Source organism: Lutra lutra, chromosome X (genome assembly GCF_902655055.1).
Source record: "Lutra lutra chromosome X, mLutLut1.2, whole genome shotgun sequence".
Classification (NCBI taxonomy): Eukaryota; Metazoa; Chordata; class Mammalia; order Carnivora; family Mustelidae; genus Lutra; species Lutra lutra.
In genome coordinates, this window is record NC_062296.1 from 67,677,803 (window position 1) to 67,698,775 (window position 20,973).

At 36.6% G+C, this 20,973-nt stretch overlaps 1 protein-coding gene across 1 annotated transcript in view; it reads right to left on the minus strand.

Moving 5' to 3' along the window:
• Positions 1-20,973, minus strand: part of CFAP47 (cilia and flagella associated protein 47) — a 544,336-nt gene that overhangs the window by 174,165 nt on the left and 349,198 nt on the right. Inside the window, exons 51-52 of the mRNA XM_047716464.1 lie at positions 19,136-19,247; positions 898-939 (exon numbers count right to left, since the gene is read on the minus strand). Coding sequence (XP_047572420.1) covers positions 898-939; positions 19,136-19,247 — 154 coding nt within the window. The remainder of the gene's footprint in view (positions 1-897; positions 940-19,135; positions 19,248-20,973) is intronic.

A 20,973-nucleotide genomic window follows, 5' to 3' on the forward strand; every position in this document is an offset into this window, starting at 1 on the left:
ATAGCTACTTGTTCAACACTTTGTGATTTGCCAGACCTCCCTGCCCCAAGCAAGCCCCACTGCCAGGGCAGCCCAGATGCCCCTGAGCTGGACAGCTAAAGAATTCTTGTCCTCCCTGGCTGGTGGGGCAGAGCTCCTGGGAAGTGTCTTAGTCCTGCAGAGTAAGGAGTCACCAGGTGGTGTGGAGTTGATGTCATCATGGCAAATTGTCTCTGTCCCTGAGCAATTAAGACTGGGGTGTAGGGAAAAACTGTGTTGTGTTGTTGTTTGAATAAAAAAAAAAAACAAAAAACCCTGAAAAAAAAAAAAAAAAGAATAGTCTAAAATCAACAACCTCTGGTGCTTGGGTGGCTCAGCAAGTTAAGCATCTGACTCTTGATTTCAGTTCAGGTCTTGATCTCAGGGTTGTGAGTTCAAGCTTCACAAAAAAACATTTAAATAAGTAAATAATAAAACCAGTAACTTCATAGCACACTGCTATGAAACTAGAAAAAGAAGAGCAAACTGGACCCAAAGCTAGCAGAAGTAAGAAATAATAAAGAGCAGAGTGTAGAAAAATAAAACAGAGGAGAGAGAAACAATAGAGAAAATAAAAGTATTGGTTGGCTCTTTGAAAAGATCACCACAATTGGCAGAGCTTAAAAGTAATTAAGAAAAAGGGAATGAAGAGTCAAATTAATAAAATCAGAAATAAAGTGGGGACAATACATTGTTTTCACCAAAATAAAAAGCATTATATGAGAATACTATGAACAATTATATGCCCCCCAAATTGGATAACTTAGATGAAATGGCCAATTTCATAGAAATACACAATCTACTAAAACTGCTCATGAATAAGAGATAAGCTGAATAGACATAAAACTAGTAAGGAGATATCAGTAATCAAACACTTACTACAAAGAAAAGCCCAGGATAAGATGGCTTCACTGTTGAATTCTATCAAATATTTAAAGAAGAATTAATACTTTTTTTTCTTAAACACTTAAAAATTGAAGAGGATGGAAAACGACTTAACTCATTCTAGGAGGCCAGCAATACCCTGATACAAAAGCAGACAAAGATAGGACAAGAAAAGAAAACTAAAATCCAATATTGTTGATGAACATTGATATAAACTTTTCAACAAAATACTAGCAAATCAAATTCAGTAGCATATGAAAAAGATTATATAGATAGCATTGTCAAGTGGGATTCCTTCCAAGAATGAATGGATGAATGGATGAAGGGTGGGGTTCAATACACACAAATCAATCAGTGTAATATACCACATAAACAGAACAGAAAAAAAAAAAACCATGATCATCTTGATTGATGGATAAAAAGTATTTGGCAAAATTCAACAACATTTCATGATAAAAATAAATTAGGGACAAAATTTCCTCAAATAGCCACATATAAAAACCACAGCTAATATTATATTGAGTGGTAAAGACTAAAGACTAAAGACTTTTCCATTAAGATCAGAAACAAGAGAAGGATGTTGCTTTAGTCACTTCTGTTCAACACAATACTAGAATTTCTAGCCAGAGCAATTATGCAAGAAAAAGTAGTAAAAGTATCCAAAGGGGAAAGGAAGAAGTAAAATTACGTTTGCTGATGACACAATCTCATTGAGAGAAAACCTAAATGACTGCACACACAAAAAATGTTAGACCTAATAAATGCATTCAGTAGATGTGCAGGATATAAAATCAACAAACAAAAGCAGTTAAGTTTCTATATACTAATAATGAACAATTTGAAAAGGAAACTTTTAAGAAAAACAATTAAGTTAGATAAAAACCATTATTTGGATAAGCCTACATTATGTTAAGCAATATGTTTGTACTGATTAATAAGGAAACCTAATCAATATTTCAAATATTATGAAATACTCTGGAGAATTAAAAGCACATCCTCCATTCTTCCTCATTTTAGCCTATTCATATACTTGGCATATATTTTCTTCCTTCAACATACCTATCTAAACATTATTACAGTTTTATTCTCCCTTAACAAAAAGAAATTGAACAATCATTTGTAAAACAATTCAAAAGCCCTACATGAGTATAACAAGACCGTATATATCAGCATGAGAAATTAAGTATCTCAAAAATTAGAAATAAATGAAGATAATGATGGAATTATATAGGTCTATTTAGCAGCTTATGTTTTAATTGAAAGAATACTTTATAGAGCACTGGGTGTTGTACATACACAATGAATCTTGGAACACTGCATCAAAAACTAATGATGTATTTTATGGAGACTAACATAACACAATTAAAAAAAGGAAAGAATACTTTAAAACAATGTATCTTAAAATTATGCCACAAATTTATACTCAATGTTTTTCCCAGTAAAAAACCTTTTTCTTGGCAATTTAATTTCAATTTTATTTCTAAACAATTACATTTTTAAAATTGCATCTTTATTTTTGGTTATGAATTAGCTATGTTAGAAGAGACAAGCAGTCAAATTCTTATAAGCTTATTACAAAGAGTAACATTAGACTCAGCAACTGACTATATCGGCAATGAACCTTTGAATTAAATGCAGTAAATAATGATTATGAAAATATGTGTTTCAAAAGATGATAACATTTTTCCACACTATGCACGTGTAATTACTTTTCCACATTATGCACGTGTGATGCCTCCTATATTCCTCTGTTTGGGCTAAGGCCAACCAATCCAAAGGGAAACAAAAGTAAATAAAAAGTTGTTTGTTGGTACTCCAGTTTATCAGAGTGATAGGAAAAATGTAAGACTGTTTTGGAAAAACTAGGTATAAGAGAAATAATAGTGGTGTACAAAGCAACTCTCTAAGGTACATCATCACTACTTAAATGGAGGCTTTCAGTTTGTCTGAAATGAATGTTACTAAAAAAAATCTAATAGGAATTGTAATTACAGTTATTATATTTTCAATAGCTCAAGCTTTTATTTTGACAAATGGACTTTTTTCTCTGCTAAACAGTCTACATTTGACTTCTTCAAAATGCATTTCTAACAGTAAGAACAAACATTTCCTAGTATATAGTTTGCTTTCCATTAGGCATTGTTTTTCTCTAATTTTATGCTAGCTTGTAAAATGTCAATATCAGACTCAAGTTTAAAGCCTGAGCGATGTCATTTTATATCAATGGTTAATCTTTTGAAAATAATGTAAAACCATTTATTGAATGCTTACTCTGTGTTGGGCATATGCTGAATGCCTCTCATTTGTTATCTACTGAACCCCTTCAATAAACATAAAAGTTAATTCCTCATTAGACTCTTTTTAAAGCTGAGCAACCTGGGCTGCACAGAAGGTTGGCTAACTCATTCCAGGTTACACAGTTAGTAGGTGACAAAGGCATATATCTTTACCTGACATAGAATGGGGAAAATGGTACATTAGGTCTAAATATCACTGAATATACCACAGAATAAAAGGGCTTTTGAATAGAAAGGTAGCAAAATAACTCACATACTCACGAAACGTTTATTCTGACCTAAAGCAATAGGTTTCAGATAATGTTGACTGATTTTCTCAAGTATTTCACCCCTTAGAAAACTTCCTAAAGCAAGTTTCTATGGCAAGAGTTAAACCTGGCAAGGTCTTTGCCCTTTTGCTCTTGGTCACCCCACACCCATCTTGCTCTCTCCACTGGCTTCATGCTTCACCACTCCCTATCATTAATGACGAATACTGTAGTTAAAGAAAATTTCTGTATGGCTGGGCCTTTATCACCTTGTGAATTTCTTGGAGGTACATTAATTCTGTCAATAAGTGTTTTCATAAATACCTACTCTATGCACAGGACACTACAAATGAGTGAATGAACTTTAAGTGTCTTGTGTCTCTAATACACTACCCCAAAAAGTCAGTAGCAGACTAAAGATGAAAGCCAAAGGATATCTCTGCTAACCCTCTTCCTTATTCTCTTTTTCTTTTTTTTTTTACTTCATTTAAACCACATTTCTAACTCATTTTCTTTTGTTTTATTTTCCCTCTTTAGGGGACCAAAAGGCCAAGTGGAAAAACAAAATTTGGTGGCTAATTAAAGAAACCCAGTGCTGGTTTAATTTCTTTGCCAAATCTGTTATTTTGTGTATAATACAGCTCTTGTCTTCTATTCCTTTTAAGATCTTAATTTTTATGATAAAATGTGTAGTAGTCTAGCACCCAACTGTAGTCCTTTAGCCTCCATTTGTTTGTGGTATTATACTATTTTTTCTTTCTATAACACATTTTTGAAATGTGTATAACAGAAGACACTATAGACAACAGGAAAGGATTAATAAAGTCTATAAGATTCATATTTCTGTTATAGAGGATGGCTGATTATGTTTTACCATAGGAAGAACTTACGCTTTCATTACTGGGGCAATACATTAAAGCACTAATAACTAGGTTGCCATTAAAACTGTATGTTTCTTCCTGATTCACATAAGAAAAAAATGACACGTTGCATTTCATCAAAATCAAGAATCTGTGTAATCTTTCACAATGTATACATATATCAAAATGTCACACTGTGCATCTTCAATATACACAATTTTTATTTGTCAATAATGCTGGGAAAAAAACTTCTGCTACTCAATGATAGACAGTATTAAGAAAATTAAAATGAATACCACAGACTGGGAGAAAAAATTTTAAAGCATGATAAAAAACGTAACCAGAATAAATTTTTTTTAAAGATTTTATTTATTTATTTGACACAGAGAGAGAGAGAGATCACAAGCAGGCAGAGAGGCAGCAGAGAGAGAGGGGGAAGCAGGCCCCCCGCCCAGTAGAGAGCCCGATGTGGGGCTCGATCCCAGGACCCCGAGATCACGACCCGAACCGAAGGCAGAGGCCCAGCCCACTGAGCCACCCAGGTGCCCCTAACCAGAATAAATTTCAAAAACATATTAAAAATTCAGCAATAAGAAAACAAACAACCAAAGGTAGGGGGAGGGACAGGCAAAAGATTTGGAAAAGCATTTCAGAAGACACATGGATGACAGAGAAGCACAAGAAAAGATGCTCAACACTCTTACTCAGTTACAGAAATGTAGATTAAAACCACACTGCAACTATACTACACAAGGGTTAAAATGGATAAAAGTGAAATGGTGAGCCCTACTAAGTACGGTCAAAGGATACAGAGAAACTGGAACTTTCATGCAGTGCAGGTGAGAATGGAAAAAGGAACAATATCTTTGAGAAACTGTTGGCAGGTATTTTTTTAAACATTATAAATTCAACTACCATATTATCCAGCCATCCCACATATAAGTGATTTACCCAAGACAAATGAAAGTATATGCCCATGCAAAGATTACATATGAATTCTCCTATCAGCTTTATTCATAATTGCCAAAAAAAAAAAAAAAAGGAAAATTCCAAATGCCCATCAACAGGTAAATAGATGAACAAATTGTGGTATATCTATCCCATGGACTACTACTACAATAAAAGGAATAAACTATTGAAACATGTACTACATAGACGGATCTTAAAACAGTTATGTTGCATAAATGAAAACAACCCCTCAAAAGGGTGTACACTGTATGATTTCATTTGTATACAGTGCTAGCAAATGCACACAAAGTGAGCAAAAAACCAGATAAATGGTCGCCTAGGGCAAGGGTAGTTTGTGGCATGAGGGAAGGGAAGGCGAAGGATTAAAAAGGGAAACTTTTTAGGGTGACATATATTCGTTATTTCATTTGTGTCAATGGATTCACGGTTGTAAGCATGTGTTAAAACTTCTCAAATTGTATACTTTAAATATGCACAACTTATTGCATGACAATTATACCACAATAAAACTGTTTAAAAAGCACACTTGGTATTTCAGATATTATACTCACCACTGCTGAGCAGCATAACAACAGGATCTGAGAAGTGTCCCTGCAAACTGAATGTAATGTATAAGCAGGATGTGTAAGTGAAGTTCACATCCAATTATAGGTATCTTTCCAGCAGTAAGTAATATCATGTATGAGATAATTAATGCAGGATAATTAATAAGCCATATTAAAATCTTCACTATAAATCTATCTCTCATTTATCTATCACTTCTATTCATTAACATCTCTCAGTTCCACAAATTCATATGTGTTTCCCTGATACTGAATGCAACTATTTGCTCATTTGTTTGGATTCACCGCACTGCGAAGGTGGCTTCTTAAGCCTCCATGTAAAGCCTTCATTTATTTTTTTTCCTTTAAAGATTTTATTTATTTGACAGAGAGAGAGTGAGACAGAAAGCACAAGCAGGGGGAACAGGAGAGGGAGAAGCAGGCTCCCTGTTGAGCAGAGAGCCCAATGCCGATGCCGGGCTTGATCCCAGGACCCTGGGATCATGACGTGAGCCAAAGGCAGACACCTAATGGACTGGGCCACCCACGTGCCCCTATTTTGTTAATTTTATTTTAAACTTATTTCTATGAGTAATTTCTGAATGAAAAATGAATTCTTTTATTAAAAAAGAATCCTTACAAACTATGGAAAGAACCTAGATGTCCATCTACAGACGAATGGATAAAGAAGATGTGGTATATATACACAATGGAATACTATGCAGCCGTCAAAAGAAACGAAATCTTGCCATTTGCGACGACGTGGATGGAACTAGAGGGTATCATGCTTAGCGAAATAAGTCAATCGGAGAAAGACAACTATCATATGATCTCCCTGATATGAGGGAGAGGAGATGCAACATGGGGGGTCGAGGGGGTAGGAGAAGAGTAAATGAAACAAGATGGGATTGGGAGGGAGACAAACCATAAGTGACTCTTAATCTCACAAAACAAACTGAGGGTTGATGGGGGGAGGGGGTTGGGAGAGGGGGTGGGGTTATGGATATCGGGGAGGGTATGTGCTATGGTGAGTGTTGTGAAGTGTGTAAACCTGGCGATTCGCAGACCTGTACCCCTGGGGATAAAAATATATGTTTATAAAGCTGTAAAAAAAAAAAAAAAAAGAAAGAAAGAAAGGATGAATCCCCAAGTTTTGTAGCAACATGGACGGGACTGGAAGAGATTATGCTGAGTGAAATAAGTCAAGCAGAGAGAGTCAATTATCATATGGTTTCACTTATTTGTGGAGCATAACAAATAGCATGGAGGACAAGGGGAGATGGAGAGGAGAAGGGAGTTGAGGGAAATTGGAAGGGGAGGTGAACCATGAGAGACTATGGACTCTGAAAAACGATCTGAGAATTTTGAAGGGGTGGGGGGTGGGAGGTTGGGGGCACCAGGTGGTGGGTATTGTAGAGGGCACGGATTGCATGGAGCACTGGGTGTGGTGCAAAAATAATGAATACTGTTATGCTGAAAAAAATAAAAAAATTAAAAAAAAAAAAAGAATCCTTAGATTCCATCTGAGCAATAAAATGGGGGAGACTGTTTTTCATAGAAATGCTGAATGGTAAGAGGCAAATGATCACAAATATTTGTAAAATTTCTTGAAGATCCATATTAAGATAAAATGCCAAAAAAAAAAAGAAGAAGTTTTAGATTCAGTATTTTTTTTAAGGGGGTGCGGGGCTGAGGAAGAGAGAGACAGAAAGAATCTGAAGCAGGCTCCATCCCCACTACAGAGCCCAAGAGAGAGCTTGATCTCAAGACCTGTGAGATCATGACCAGAACTGAAATCAAGAGTTGGACACTTTATCAGTTGAGCCACCCAGGCGTCCCTCATTTCAGGATTTCTGAATGATCTTCTAATGCTACTAATCTCAACTGGTTATGTGTAATTCCTCACATATTAGGAAAGCATCCTTGAAAGATTATTAGAATTTAAACATTTTCATAAAAATGTATGAAAAAATTATTTATAATAAATCCATGTATCTGAGATTCCTAAGCAAAAGTCTTTTTTTTTTTTTTAAGATTTTATTTATTTATTTGACAGAGAGAGATCACAAGCAGGCAGAGAGGCAGGCAGAGAGACAGGAGGAAGCAGGCTCCCTGCTGAGCAGAGAGCCCGATGCGGGACTCGATTCCAGGACTCCGAGATCATGACCTGAGCCGAAGGCAGCAGCTTAACCCACTGAGCCACCCAGGCGCCCCGCAAAAGTCTTTTTAAAAAAAAAAAAATTTTATTCATTTATTTCAGAAAGTGAGTGAGTGAGAGAGCCCGAGATGGGGGAGTGGAAGAGGGAGAAGTAGACTCCCCACTGAGCTGGGAGCCTGATGTGGGGCTCAACCCCAGGACCCTGGGATCATGACCTGAGCTGAAGGCAGAGGCTTAACCAATTGAGCCACCCAGGCATCCCTAGAATACTTATTTTGATTTTGGGGAAAGGGGCACGAAGAAGTTTAGTGCTCACACACCCTGAAAGGTAATGCCACACAGATGGCAAAGCTGTCATGAAACAACAGAGCGGGAAAGCACGGATGATAAAAGCAAAGAGAGGAGCCCAAAGGAGCGTAAGAGGATCCAAGCAAACTCAGTTCATTCCCTCCACAATGGCCCAAGGCCCCACTTTTGCAAAACAGTTCTTTCACCTAAAGAAGCAAGAAAAATGCTTTATAGCAACCAACATTTGTTTTGAAGACCGTGGAATCCAACTGGTTTTCATGCCTCCACAACTATGCTCCAGTCCATAATGGTGAAGGGAACAAGACAGTAAGATCCAAATTCGGTTTCAGCCAAGTTTCTGTCATTTTTATTGAGACAAATTAGGACAGAGAGAAGGTTAAAGAAGCTGCAAAGCCTCCTGTAAATCCATATTGTATCGGGGAATTTAAAAAAAATGGAAGTTAGTATATTAAGTAAGTGTGCTACACATTATTTGAGCACCTATTAGATGAGCATGTTCCATATATCCCCATTTAATGGCCATAACCTCCCTGAAAGATTAAACATTATCAATATTTTACATGTAAGAAACCTGACATTCAGTGAGGTCAGGGTCACACAACCAGAGAATGAATAATTGGAGATCGAAGTCATGTTTGACTTCTAAATGTATTCCTTTACAACACAATAACAATAAAATATGAAAGAGTAAAGTTAAAGATATGCAATTTTACCACTGCAATGTGGTGGCTAGCATGAATATAATGCCCAAGATGTAAATGCAAAATGTAAATTTAAATAGCCTATTTTTGCTCAGCTTCACACTCTGAAAATACATGTGACAGCCAGTGCTTCTCATCACATACAATATCAGAAATCAAATTTTGAACTTCATTTGTATTTTAAAGATGGCAACTGGTAGTATACATCTTGCTGGATAGTGTATAATTTCAGAGAGTAGCAGAATGCTAAATATAAAAACAATTTCTATCTTGTTTAAACATAGGCCCAACATAACAACTTTATTGTGCACGTAGTAAACATTTTGTTTTGACACTGAACAAAAGTTTATGGGGGAAAAAAAATTAAAGTCTTCAGCAATGCTGGCTAAAAGCTTACTTGCAATTGCTGGACAAGGCTTTCTTGTGACACTGTCATAACAGATTTCATTCTAGTGTAAGAACTTTTGAACTGCAAATTTGTAGAAATGAATCTTAGCTGTAATTTACAGTTGTGTTGAACTGAATGAATACAATCACTTTTCAGCAACTAAAAGACCACTCTCAGCTGCTATTGAAAAACTACAAGGTAGTTATTGGCACCATCACAACTGATCATTGCTACCTATGTTTTGGAGCTACCATATTATCAAGGGTCATTTCAGACTACTCTATCATGAATATTCAAGGTAGAGACTAAATTTACTAAAATGACAAGAAACCATCTTAAACATGGATCCTCAATATTTGGTTTTGTAATGTGGAATAAATAACTAAAGCACCCTGGTGAGAGCACTGAACTATGTCCACGTAACGTTCTGTACCATCTAAAGCCTTGATAGTGTAAGTAAATGTTATATGAAAATATTCCTTAATTTTGTTAATTCTTAATTTTTTACCTGAGATATAATAGACATATAACATTGCATTAGTTTTAAGTGTAAAAAATTCTTGTTGTTTAATGTCTGGAAATCATTTTAGGCCAACATGCTACGATCAACATATTAAATTCTTTCAGCTGGATTTTTGCTCATACATATAAAGGTCTTATAATTTATTAATTGATCCTTGTCACTGCTTATCTCTTTTGTACATGTGTCAACTCTTCGGAAAAATGTAAGATATTCAACTACTCAAGTTCACCCCACCCCTTTCTTTGGTCACAAATAAATGTCATTAATGATTATAAGAATTTCCAAAGACCTTTTCTTTGGAGATGAAAGTATGTTTGTCACTCAAAAGTAAGAGTTCATAAGAGATAATTATCAAATCTTATACTTAGCTTAATAAAATCAACTGTACTAATTAACAGTTAGACAAAAGCTGTCGTTTATCTAGTAGACAGATAAAATCTAGGTAGCTCAGTCAGTTAAGCATCCAGCTCTTGATTTCAGTTCAGGTCATGATCTCAGGGTCGTGAGATCAACACCCAGCAATTGGCTCCAGCCCACGCTCAGCTGGGAGTCTGCCTGGGTTCTCTCTATCCCTCTCCCTCTGTCCATCCCTCCACTCGTGCTCTCTCTCTCCCTCAAATAAATAAGTAATACATAAATAAATAAAATCTTTAAAAGTATATTTAGGGATTGTCTTCTCTATAATATCAACATATTAAATTATTTCAGCCTGGTTTTGAATCTTTACTTAATGGTTGACTTGAATATATGGTTATTACCCTTTGAATGTCCTTAGATATATATAGGCATATATCAAATTTTGAACTTCATTTGTTCTTAGATATATATATATAGATATAGATATAGATATAGATATACATGTATATCTATATCTATATCTATATCTATATCTATATCTATATCTATATATATATATATATATATATCTCCATACATATTACCCCTTGAGTGTTCTTAAATATAGAGAGATATAAATCTAACAGAATATTATTCAGGCATAAAAAAGAATGAAATCTTACCATTTGCCCTGATGTGGATGGGGCTAGAGATTATAATGCTAAGTAAGGTCATCATCAAGACAGCATGGTACTGGCACAAAAACGGACACATAGATCAATGGAACAGAATAGAGAGCCCAGAAATAGACCCTCAACTCTATGGTCAACTCATCTTCGACAAAGCAGGAAAGAATGTCCAATGGAAAAAAGACAGCCTCTTCAATAAATGGTGTTGGGAAAATTGGACAGCCACATGCAGAAAAATGAAATTGGATCATTTCCTTACACCACACACAAAAATAGACTCAAAATGGATGAAGGACCTCAATGTGAGAAAGGAATCCATCAAAATCCTTGAGGAGAACACAGGCAGCAACGTCTTCGACCTCAGCCGCAACAACATCTTCCTAGGAACATCGCCAAAGGCAAGGGAAGCAAGGGCAAAAATGAACTATTGGGATTTTATCAAGATCAAAAGCTTTTGCACAGCAAAGGAAACAGTTAACAAAACCAAAAGACAACTGACAGAATGGGAGATTTTTGCAAACGACATATCAGATAAAGGGCTAGTGTCCAAAATCTATAAAGAACTTAGCAAACTCAATACCCAAAGAACAAATAATCCAATCAAGAAATGGGCAGAAGACATGAACAGACATTTCTGCAAAGAAGACTTCCAGATGGCCAACAGACACATGAAAAAGTGCTCCACATCACTTGGCATCAGGGAAATACAAATCGAAACCACAATGAGATATCACCTCACACCAGTCAGAATGGCTAAAATTAACAAGTCAGGAAATGACAGATGCTGGCGAGGATGCGGAGAAAGGGGAACCCTCCTACACTGTTGGTGGGAATGCAAGCTGGTGCAACCACTCTGGAAAACAGCATGGAGGTTCCTCAAAGTGTTGAAAATAGAACTACCCTATGACCCAGCAATTGCACTACTGGGTATTTACCCTAAGGATACAAACGTAGTGATCCGAAGGGGCACGTGCACCCGAATGTTTATAGCAGCAATGCACACAATATCCAAACTATGGAAAGAACCTAGATGTCCATCAACAGATGAATGGATAAAGAAGATGTGGTATATATACACAATGGAATACTATGCAGCCGTCAAAAGAAACGAAATCTTGCCATTTGCGACGACGTGGATGGAACTAGAGGGTATCATGCTTAGCGAAATAAGTCAATCGGAGAAAGACAACTATCATATGATCTCCCTGATATGAGGGAGAGGAGATGCAACATGGGGGGTTAAGGGGGTAGAAGAAGAGTAAATGAAACAAGATGGGATTGGGAGGGAGACAAACCATAAGTGACTCTTAATCTAACAAACTGAGGGTTGATGGGGGAAGGGGGGTTGGGAGAGGCGGGGTGGGGTTATGGGCATTGGGGAGGGTATGTGCTATGGTGAGTGCTATGAAGTGTGTAAACCGGGCGATTCACAGACCTGTACCCCTGGGGATAAAAATATGTGTTTATAAAAAATAACATTAAAAAAAATAATCATAATGCTAAGTAAGAAAAGTCAGTCAGAGAAAGACAAATACCATATGATTTCACTCATATGTGTAATTTAAAAAACAAAACAAATGAACAAAGAGGAAAAAATGCTCTTGGTATCTCGATAGGAACTGTATTAAATGTGTAGATTGCTTTGGGTAATACAGACATTTTAACGATATTTGTGCTTCTAATCCATGAGCACGGAATGTCTTTTCACTTCTTTGTGTCATCTTCAATTTCTTTCATTGTGTTTTATAGTTTTCAGAGTACAGTTTTTAAGCCTCTTTGATTAAGTTTATTCCTAGGTACTTTACTATTCTCAGCACAATTGTTAATGGGATTGCTTTCTTAATTTCTCTTTCTGCTGCTTCGTTATTATTATATAGAAATGCAACAGATTTTTCTATGTTGACTTTGTATCCTGTAACTTTAATGAATTCATTTATCAGTTCTAGTAGTTTTTTGGTGGAGTGTTTCAGTTCTCTACACTGAGTATCATGTCATCTGAGTAGTCAAAGTTGTACTTTGATTGGATGCCTTTTACTTCTTTTTGTTGTCTGATTGCTGTGGCTAGGACTTCCAGTACTACGTTGTAGACATCCTTGTCTTGTTCCTGACCTTAGTGAAAAATCTCTCAGTTTTTCTTAATTAAGCATGATGTTAGCTGTTAGCTGTGGGTTTTTCATATAAGGCCTTTATTATGTTGAGGTATGCTCCCTCGAAAACTACTTTGTGGAGAGGTTTTTTTCTTTTTAAGATTTTATTTATTTATCTGACAGAGAGACACAGTGAGACAGGCAACACAAGCAGGGGAAGTGGGAGAGGGAGAAGCATGCTTCCTGCTGAGCAGGGAGATGGAGGGTTTTTTTTTTTATCATAAATGGATGTTGTACATGGTCAATGCTTTTTCTGCATCTATGAAATGATCATATGGTTTTTATCTTTTCTTTTCCCACAGTGATAGATTTGTGAATACTGAACCATACTTGCATCCCAGGAATAAGTCCCACTTGATCATGGTGAATGTTTTTAATTTTCAATAAAAAATTTTTAATTTAAATTCAGTTAGCCAAGATACAGTACATCATTAGTTTTTACTAAAATATTCAATGATTCATTAGTTGAATATAACATCCAGTGCTCATCATATCACGTGCCCTCTTTAATTCCCATCACCCAGTTACCCATTTCCCAACCCACCTCCCTTTCCCAACCCTCAGTTTGTTTCAAGGAGTCAAGAGGTTTGTCTTCCTCTATGGTTTCTTATCAACTTTCCCTCCCTTCCCCTATTGTCCTCTGCACTATTCCTTATGTTTTACATATGAGTGAAACCGTAAGATAATTGTGTTTCTCAGAATGACTTATTTCACTCTGGAATGGGAGAAGATATTTCCAAATGACTTATCAGATAAAGGGCTGGTATCCAAGATCTATAAAGAACTTCTCAAACTCAACACCCAAAGAACAAATTATCCAGTCAGGAAATGGGCAGAAGACATGCAGAGACACTACTCCAAAGAAGACATACAAACGGCCAACAGACACATTAAAAATGCTCCATATCACTTGCCATCAAGGAAACACAAATCAAAACCACAATGAGATACCACCTCAAACCAGTTAGAATGGCTAAAATTGACAAGACAGGGAACAACAAATGTTGGAGAGGATGTGGAGAAAGGGGAACCCTCTTACATTATTGGTGGGAATGAAATCTGGTACAGTCACTCTGGAAAATGGTATGGATGTTCCTCAGGACCTTAAAAATAGAGCTACCCTATGACCCAGCAATTAAATAACTATGGGTTATTTAACTCCAAAGATACAGATGCAGTGAAAAGAAGGGGCACCTGCACCCCAGTGTTTATAGCAGCAATGTCCACAATAGCCAAACTGTAGAAGGAGCCAAAATATCCTTCAACAGATGAATGGATAAAGATGATGTGGTTCATATGTATAATGGAATATTACTCAGCCATCAGAAAGGATGAATATGTACCATTTACATCGACATGGATGGTACCAGAGGGTATCATGCTAAGTAAAAAAAATTAAAGGAAGTATAGCTGACATATCTCCCAGTTAATTATATAACCTTCCTTAGTGTTGTTTACTATTAGAAGTACATTTGACTCTCCTTTCTCCTTTATCTCTCCATATCCTATTTTCATCAGATGTAACTGTGGTGGACACTATACAGCATCAATTACATTCCTAATCGGGAATGAAGGACTTATTTCTGTAGCTGCAGGGAATGATATTGGAAGATGAAAATTAGGTCAGCCCTCTTTGGGCATTGTCTTAGCTTTGAAAGAAAGCCTTATCCAAGGTCAAACCTACTTTCACATGCAGTCTGCTTTCAGTGACTGATCAATACAGTAGCATAAAGGCCCAGTCCCCCTCTCCTAACTTAGGACAACTCCAAATGACCATCCTAGCTTAAGAGGCCCCAATAAATTGACTAAAACCCTTGACTGGACCTATCTAGAAGCCCAACTTCCTTCTCCTCCTGGTCAATATACCTTCTTATCTTTCTTTTCACAAATGTTGATCATACTACAACTCCTAATAAATTTCCTGCCAATCCCCCATCTCAGAATTTGAATCCCTGAAAACCCAAGCTGTTATAGCATCATTTCCCATTTTTATTTATTTTAAAACTGTTCCTCTATTCTTTAATCCACTATTACTGGTCTAGTTCAGTCTGCCCTTAACTTTGTTTTTCTTTTCTTTTCTTTTTTTTTTTAAGATTTATTTACTAGAGAGAGAAAGAGAGAGCAAGCGGTGGGGGGCAAAGGGGTGAAAAGCAGAGGGAGAGGATAAAGAGAATCTCAAGCAGAATCCTCACTGAGCACAGAGCCTGACACAGGGCTCAATCTCATGACTCTGAGATCATGACCTGAGCTGAAATAAAGAATTGGATGTCCAACCACCTGAACCACCCAGGTGCCCCTACCCTTAATTTTCATTTAAAATGGTCAATCTTCACTATTTGTTCCAAGGCCAGAGAGGCATTCAAATTCAAGTCTCCATAACACACACTTTAAACATGATTGTAGCTCACTGAAGGTTGCTGCAAAAATTCCAACTCTGTCCATTTTTCAAAATTTCTACCTACCAAACAGTATGACATAATACCTATTGTGGTATATGCTCTTGGTGTCCCACAAAAATCACCTCTGCAGACAGTTTCAATATACAGCATTGGTTTCCTAGGACTTTTCCAGTGGGGAATGATTCATTGCCATGAGAATCTGCCCTAAGAGCAAACTTTAGCCAGTGATGTTTTGGAGTTAGTGGATCATTACCACAGTTTGCTTGTCCTCTGGCATGACAATTCTGTCTCAAGGTTCCCGGTGAGCTTACCCAGGTCTCAGCAGTAGTCTGATACCTAGCTTACTTTTTATTGACTTTCTCCCTTTAGCATCTTACCTTCCCATTCTTTCAGAGTACTTATTGTGATCAACTCTCACCTAAACCATTTGCAATTAAACTCTTTTCTCAGGGTCTTCTTTTAAGAGAAGAAGCACAAATATTGAGAAATGATCAACTAGAATATTACTAAAGGCTCCTAAAGGATCTTTCAGATCTAATTGCCCTCTCTTGCCCTTCCTATCTGTTTTATATTTTACCTCTAGAATTTTCTTTCTAAAACTCTGTTGACTCACACTCCTTAGAAATCCTCAGTGACTCCCACTGCAATAAGAAGTAAAACAAAACTCTGCCCATCAAATTTGGCCTGCATTTCTAACTGCATTTCCTACCACAAACACACTGCAGACATACTCCTCAACTCATTACTGACATGAAGCATCTTGTTTGTGCTTTCGGTAAGATTGCTTCCTCTGCTGTAAGGACCCCACCATATTGGCAAATAAATTGCAGCTTATCCTTTGCGGTCCAAATCAAACCGATTATCCCCTCTCATACCCCCAGTGTTAGGGTTAATATCTCCTGCTATCATGCTCCCCAGTGCCATATATTGTCATTCTGGTATATCAGAGTGTACGTTTTACCAAGATGACTTATGGATACGTATTTCTACCACCAGATATGAATTCCTAGTAGGCAGGAGGCATGATACCCATCTTTGCATCCATGGCTAATATTTGAAATAATTAACAAATCTATATTCTAATTTGGCCACTGAGAAAGGACAAGGGATAAAAATCCTGAGGCAGGGGCGCCTGGGTGGCTCAGTGGGTTAAGCCGCTGCCTTCGGCTCAGGTCATGATCTCAGGGTCCTGGGATCGAGACCCGCATCGGGCTCTCTGCTCAGCAGGGAGCCTGCTCCCTCCTCTCTCTCTGCCTGCCTCTCTCTCTACTTGTGATCTCTCTCTGTCAAATAAATAAATAAAATCTTTTAAAAAAAAAATCCTGAGGCAGCCTGGTGAGTCATATTTTAACCGTTTATTTGCTGCTGCCTTGCTGGGAAGTCCCGGGGGGCCTGAGGGAGGGGTTATGGTGCTATAGTGGCAAGGTTTTACTACAGTGGTGCTCAAACAGTTGGGTATTTGCCAACATATACGGAAAAGCATCTGTTACAATATTTTAACAAATAGGGCATAATTAGCTGGATGTCAGCTTTGTTCACAACTACTATACTTTATAAAGGCTTCCCAAGTTATAGGCCTTTTGTAAATAATTGTTATGTAATTAAGAACAGAACTGAAAAGAAGCACAATATTTTTTAAAAAGACCACTGATACACATGCACATGGATACACTTCTTTAACCAGCACAAATAGGAATATTCTCATATACATATGGAAATGTTATAGTGTGTTTTTAAAATCACATTAGACAAACAACAATTCAGAAGCAATTACGTTTATACTGCTTCAAGTACTGTATAAGTTTTCTAACAATAATATCAATAAAATGGACTTCACCTTGTCACCTTCTCCAAATCCTATCAACAGTCATTCACCTCTAAGGGACTGCCCTGGAAAGAGCAGACATGATAGCGTCTTGCAAATATTTTTCAAAATTATGAAGCCCACAAAACCTCTTGTGTAGCCAGCAAGAGTTACTAATTCATCCCCACTTAATGATGTACCTCGAGTCACTTTTAACTTCCTCAAATTCCTTCTAAACTCCTTCAAACCAGCATGTTAAATGAGTTCATATCTTGTTCAGTGAAACTATGTATTGAAATTTTATGGTCTCTGAAAGCTGCCAAAACTAAAAAAAATTACTATAGAAAGGAAATACATATTAAATATGATTTCTTAATTATTCTTAGCTCCATTTCCATAACTTTAAGAGTCTGTTCATAGATAAGGAGTTTTGTTTGTTTAAGGGAGTCATACACATTTCTGATACAATAGTGTCGTGCAGTTTGAGGTTCCTCATATGTTCTTTCTCATACATAGCAGAACTCTCTCCCTTTTGTAGAACAGGAAACTGAGATTTAATACGTTTATCAAAAATAATGGCAAATCTGAATGATTCACTGCCCCTTACAAAAGACTAGCTAACATTCCAAAACTAAGGGAAATCCACCAGTAGGGCTGTCATTTGACTATTAAAATGAGAAGTGAACTTTAGATTTCTTAAAATCAATTCTTCTGAATCACATAAAATAACAAAATATGCTACTTTATTGAAATGCTAGGAATAGGTTCACTATAGCTTAAAAACCCATCACATGGAGAATTATTAATTGGCTTTGCAAAGCCAAATAAATATCTGAAAAGTGGTGGGAGGATTTTGGAAGATACTGATAACTATGACCCTAGTGATATGTGAGGTCAAGTTCACTAGAAGCAGACAGTGGGGTTGGGCAAGTTGGCTCTTGCTTTACAGCACATTTTGTTCTAGTAGTATTGAATGGATCACTCTGTTTGCCATTCTGAAGTTTCCCGTCTACTTATTAATAGCATTGGCATGCTAGGTATAGACCCTTCTATGCCAAGTATAGACCCTTTCCTAAAACATTTTTTGTTGAGGCAAACAGGGTTGAGACACTAATTCTTCCATGGAGCACAAGATTGCTACTAGGTGTGTACTTACTATACTTCTAAATTATATCCATTTACCTATATATGATGATTTTCTCAGCAGGATCCAACCATTGTGGGGCATTTAAATCTCTCTCAAAGAGGACAGCTTACTTCTTCAATGAATCAGTTCCTCAGTTCTTCCCTAAGACTCTTCGACCTTCTCAAGCACCCTCCCTTCAAAAGTTTATAGAATAGCCCTCAGCACTGTTCCCAGGCAAGCAATTCTGTTCAGGAACCATCAGGGCAATTTGTATAAATGAATGCTTCATTAAAGACAAAGGAAGGAAAATTCACACACCAAAGACTTTAGCCTATTTTTTCATGTATTAATTCAGTGCCTATGCTTGTTTTATAATACCTATTCTCATAAACAAACATTCTCATAAGACGCTGCCTGGCACACAAATTGGTATAAGTATTTAGAAGTATTTATCACAATTTTAAATGTAAATACCCTTAACTAAATATTTCTACTTCTAGAAATTTGTCCACCGCATACATTCAAATAAATGGCCAAAAGAGTATAGCTCAAGATAAAAAAGGTATGTTCCAAAGCTCCGATTATTCAGAAAGCTAATGACTGAAGTAGAAAACCAAATTTCCCTCTGGGTCATTTATTAGAAAAGGGAAATGTAAACGATATTTTTAAAATTTCTTCTCATCCTGTATCTGTCCTAGTGTGGGTGTTAATAATATTTTACTAATGGTTTTGTTACCTTTGAATATACCACGTTTCCAAGGGGACACATGTAGAATATATGGAACCGCATTATCAGGGTCTATGGTGATTTTTGGATTTCCCCACACTATTGGAAGATCTGAAGTTACCTAGAAAAGAGGTTCCAAAGAATTACACAATGTCAATATTTATATGAAATTCATGTAACAAGCTAAAGCATAGAAAAAACTGAAAACTTAAATACTTCCATTAAAACTGTTCATCTTTAAATGAAAAGCAAACCAGAAAACACTACAGTAAAAGAAAAATCTGAGGAGATCTCTGAAAAAATAGAACAAAGAAAATGACTCTTACAAAAAGAAAGATGTTTATTTTCTGTTGCTCCTTGTAGCAAGAATACTGATGCTTAGACAACTTGAGTATCTTTTATAGGCCATGCATAACAACTTGATGTGCAAAAGATGAACCATTTCAATGAATTTTATATCAATATTAATACAGCAAATAAAGAATATTTAAGTAGCATTTGACCATAACTCTGGTTAAATCCAACTTTCAGATCACTGAATGCTATATCTCACTAACCCCCACTGCCTAGGCAAACACTAATCTACTTTGTGTCTACAGATTTGCCTCTTCTGAACAATTCATAGAAATCATATAACATGTGGTCATTTGTGACTAGCTTTTTTCACTTAGCATAATGTTTTCAAGGTTCATCTATATTGTGGTATATATCACTATATCATTTCATTGACAAATGATACTAAATTGTATGATATGCCATATTTCATGTATCCACAAATGTGGAAATTCCGGTTGCTTCCACTTTTGTCTATTATGACCAATGCTTCTATGAAAACATCTACGAGCTTTGAAGTGGACATAGATGCTCATTTCTCGTGGACATAGATGTATCTAGGAGTGGAATTGCTGAAGCAAATGATAACTCAATATTTAACCTTTAGAGTTACTGCTTCCCAAACTGTTTGTCAAAGTGACTGCACCATTTTCATTTCTACCAAAAAGGCATAATGGCTCCTATTTCTCTACATCTTCTCTCACAGTTTTTACTGTCATTTTGATTATAGCCTTCTTAGTAAGTCTGAAGTAGTATCTCATTGTGATTTTGATTTGCATTTTTCTAATGGCTAATAGGTTGACTATCTTTTCATGTGCTTACTGCTCATGTGCATACCCTCCCTGGGGAACTATTTATTTACCTATTTTTAAAGATTATATTTATTTATTTGAGAGCGAGAGAGATTGAGAGAACAAGTGGGAGGAGGGGCAGAGGGAGAAGCAGACTCCCTGTGGATCAGGGAGCCCGATGCTGAACTTGATCCCAGGACTCTGGGATCATGACCTGAGTCTAAGGCAGATACTTAACTGACTGAGCCACCTGGACACCCAGGAGCTGTCTATTTAAATTCTATATATTTCAGGGAGCCTGGTGGCTCTGTCCAGATGCCTGGTCTTCGAACCAGACAACTGGTTAGCGAAGGACTTTAATTTCGGTCCCCCAAGTTTTTTTTTTTTTTCGGGCCCCCAAGTTTTTCTTGAGTAAATACCCTTCAGATTGTTTTAAGTTTTTATTTAATTTCAAGGTCAGAAAATTTTCGTTTTTGACAATTTTTGCCAGTGTTTTATTGCTTTTGAGAAGGAACAGATGTACACAACTCCTTGCTCTACCATTTTGGAAGTTCCCTATCTGCTGTTTTCCTTATTGCTTAACTATTTTCTACTACTTAACCACTTGGGTAAAATGCTACAGCATTTTACCTGTATCTCAATTATGTTCTCTGATTTTTTATTTTCTCTTTCATACTGAGGAAGTCCCAACCTTCTATAGAAAACTATTCTTACAGCAGTAAG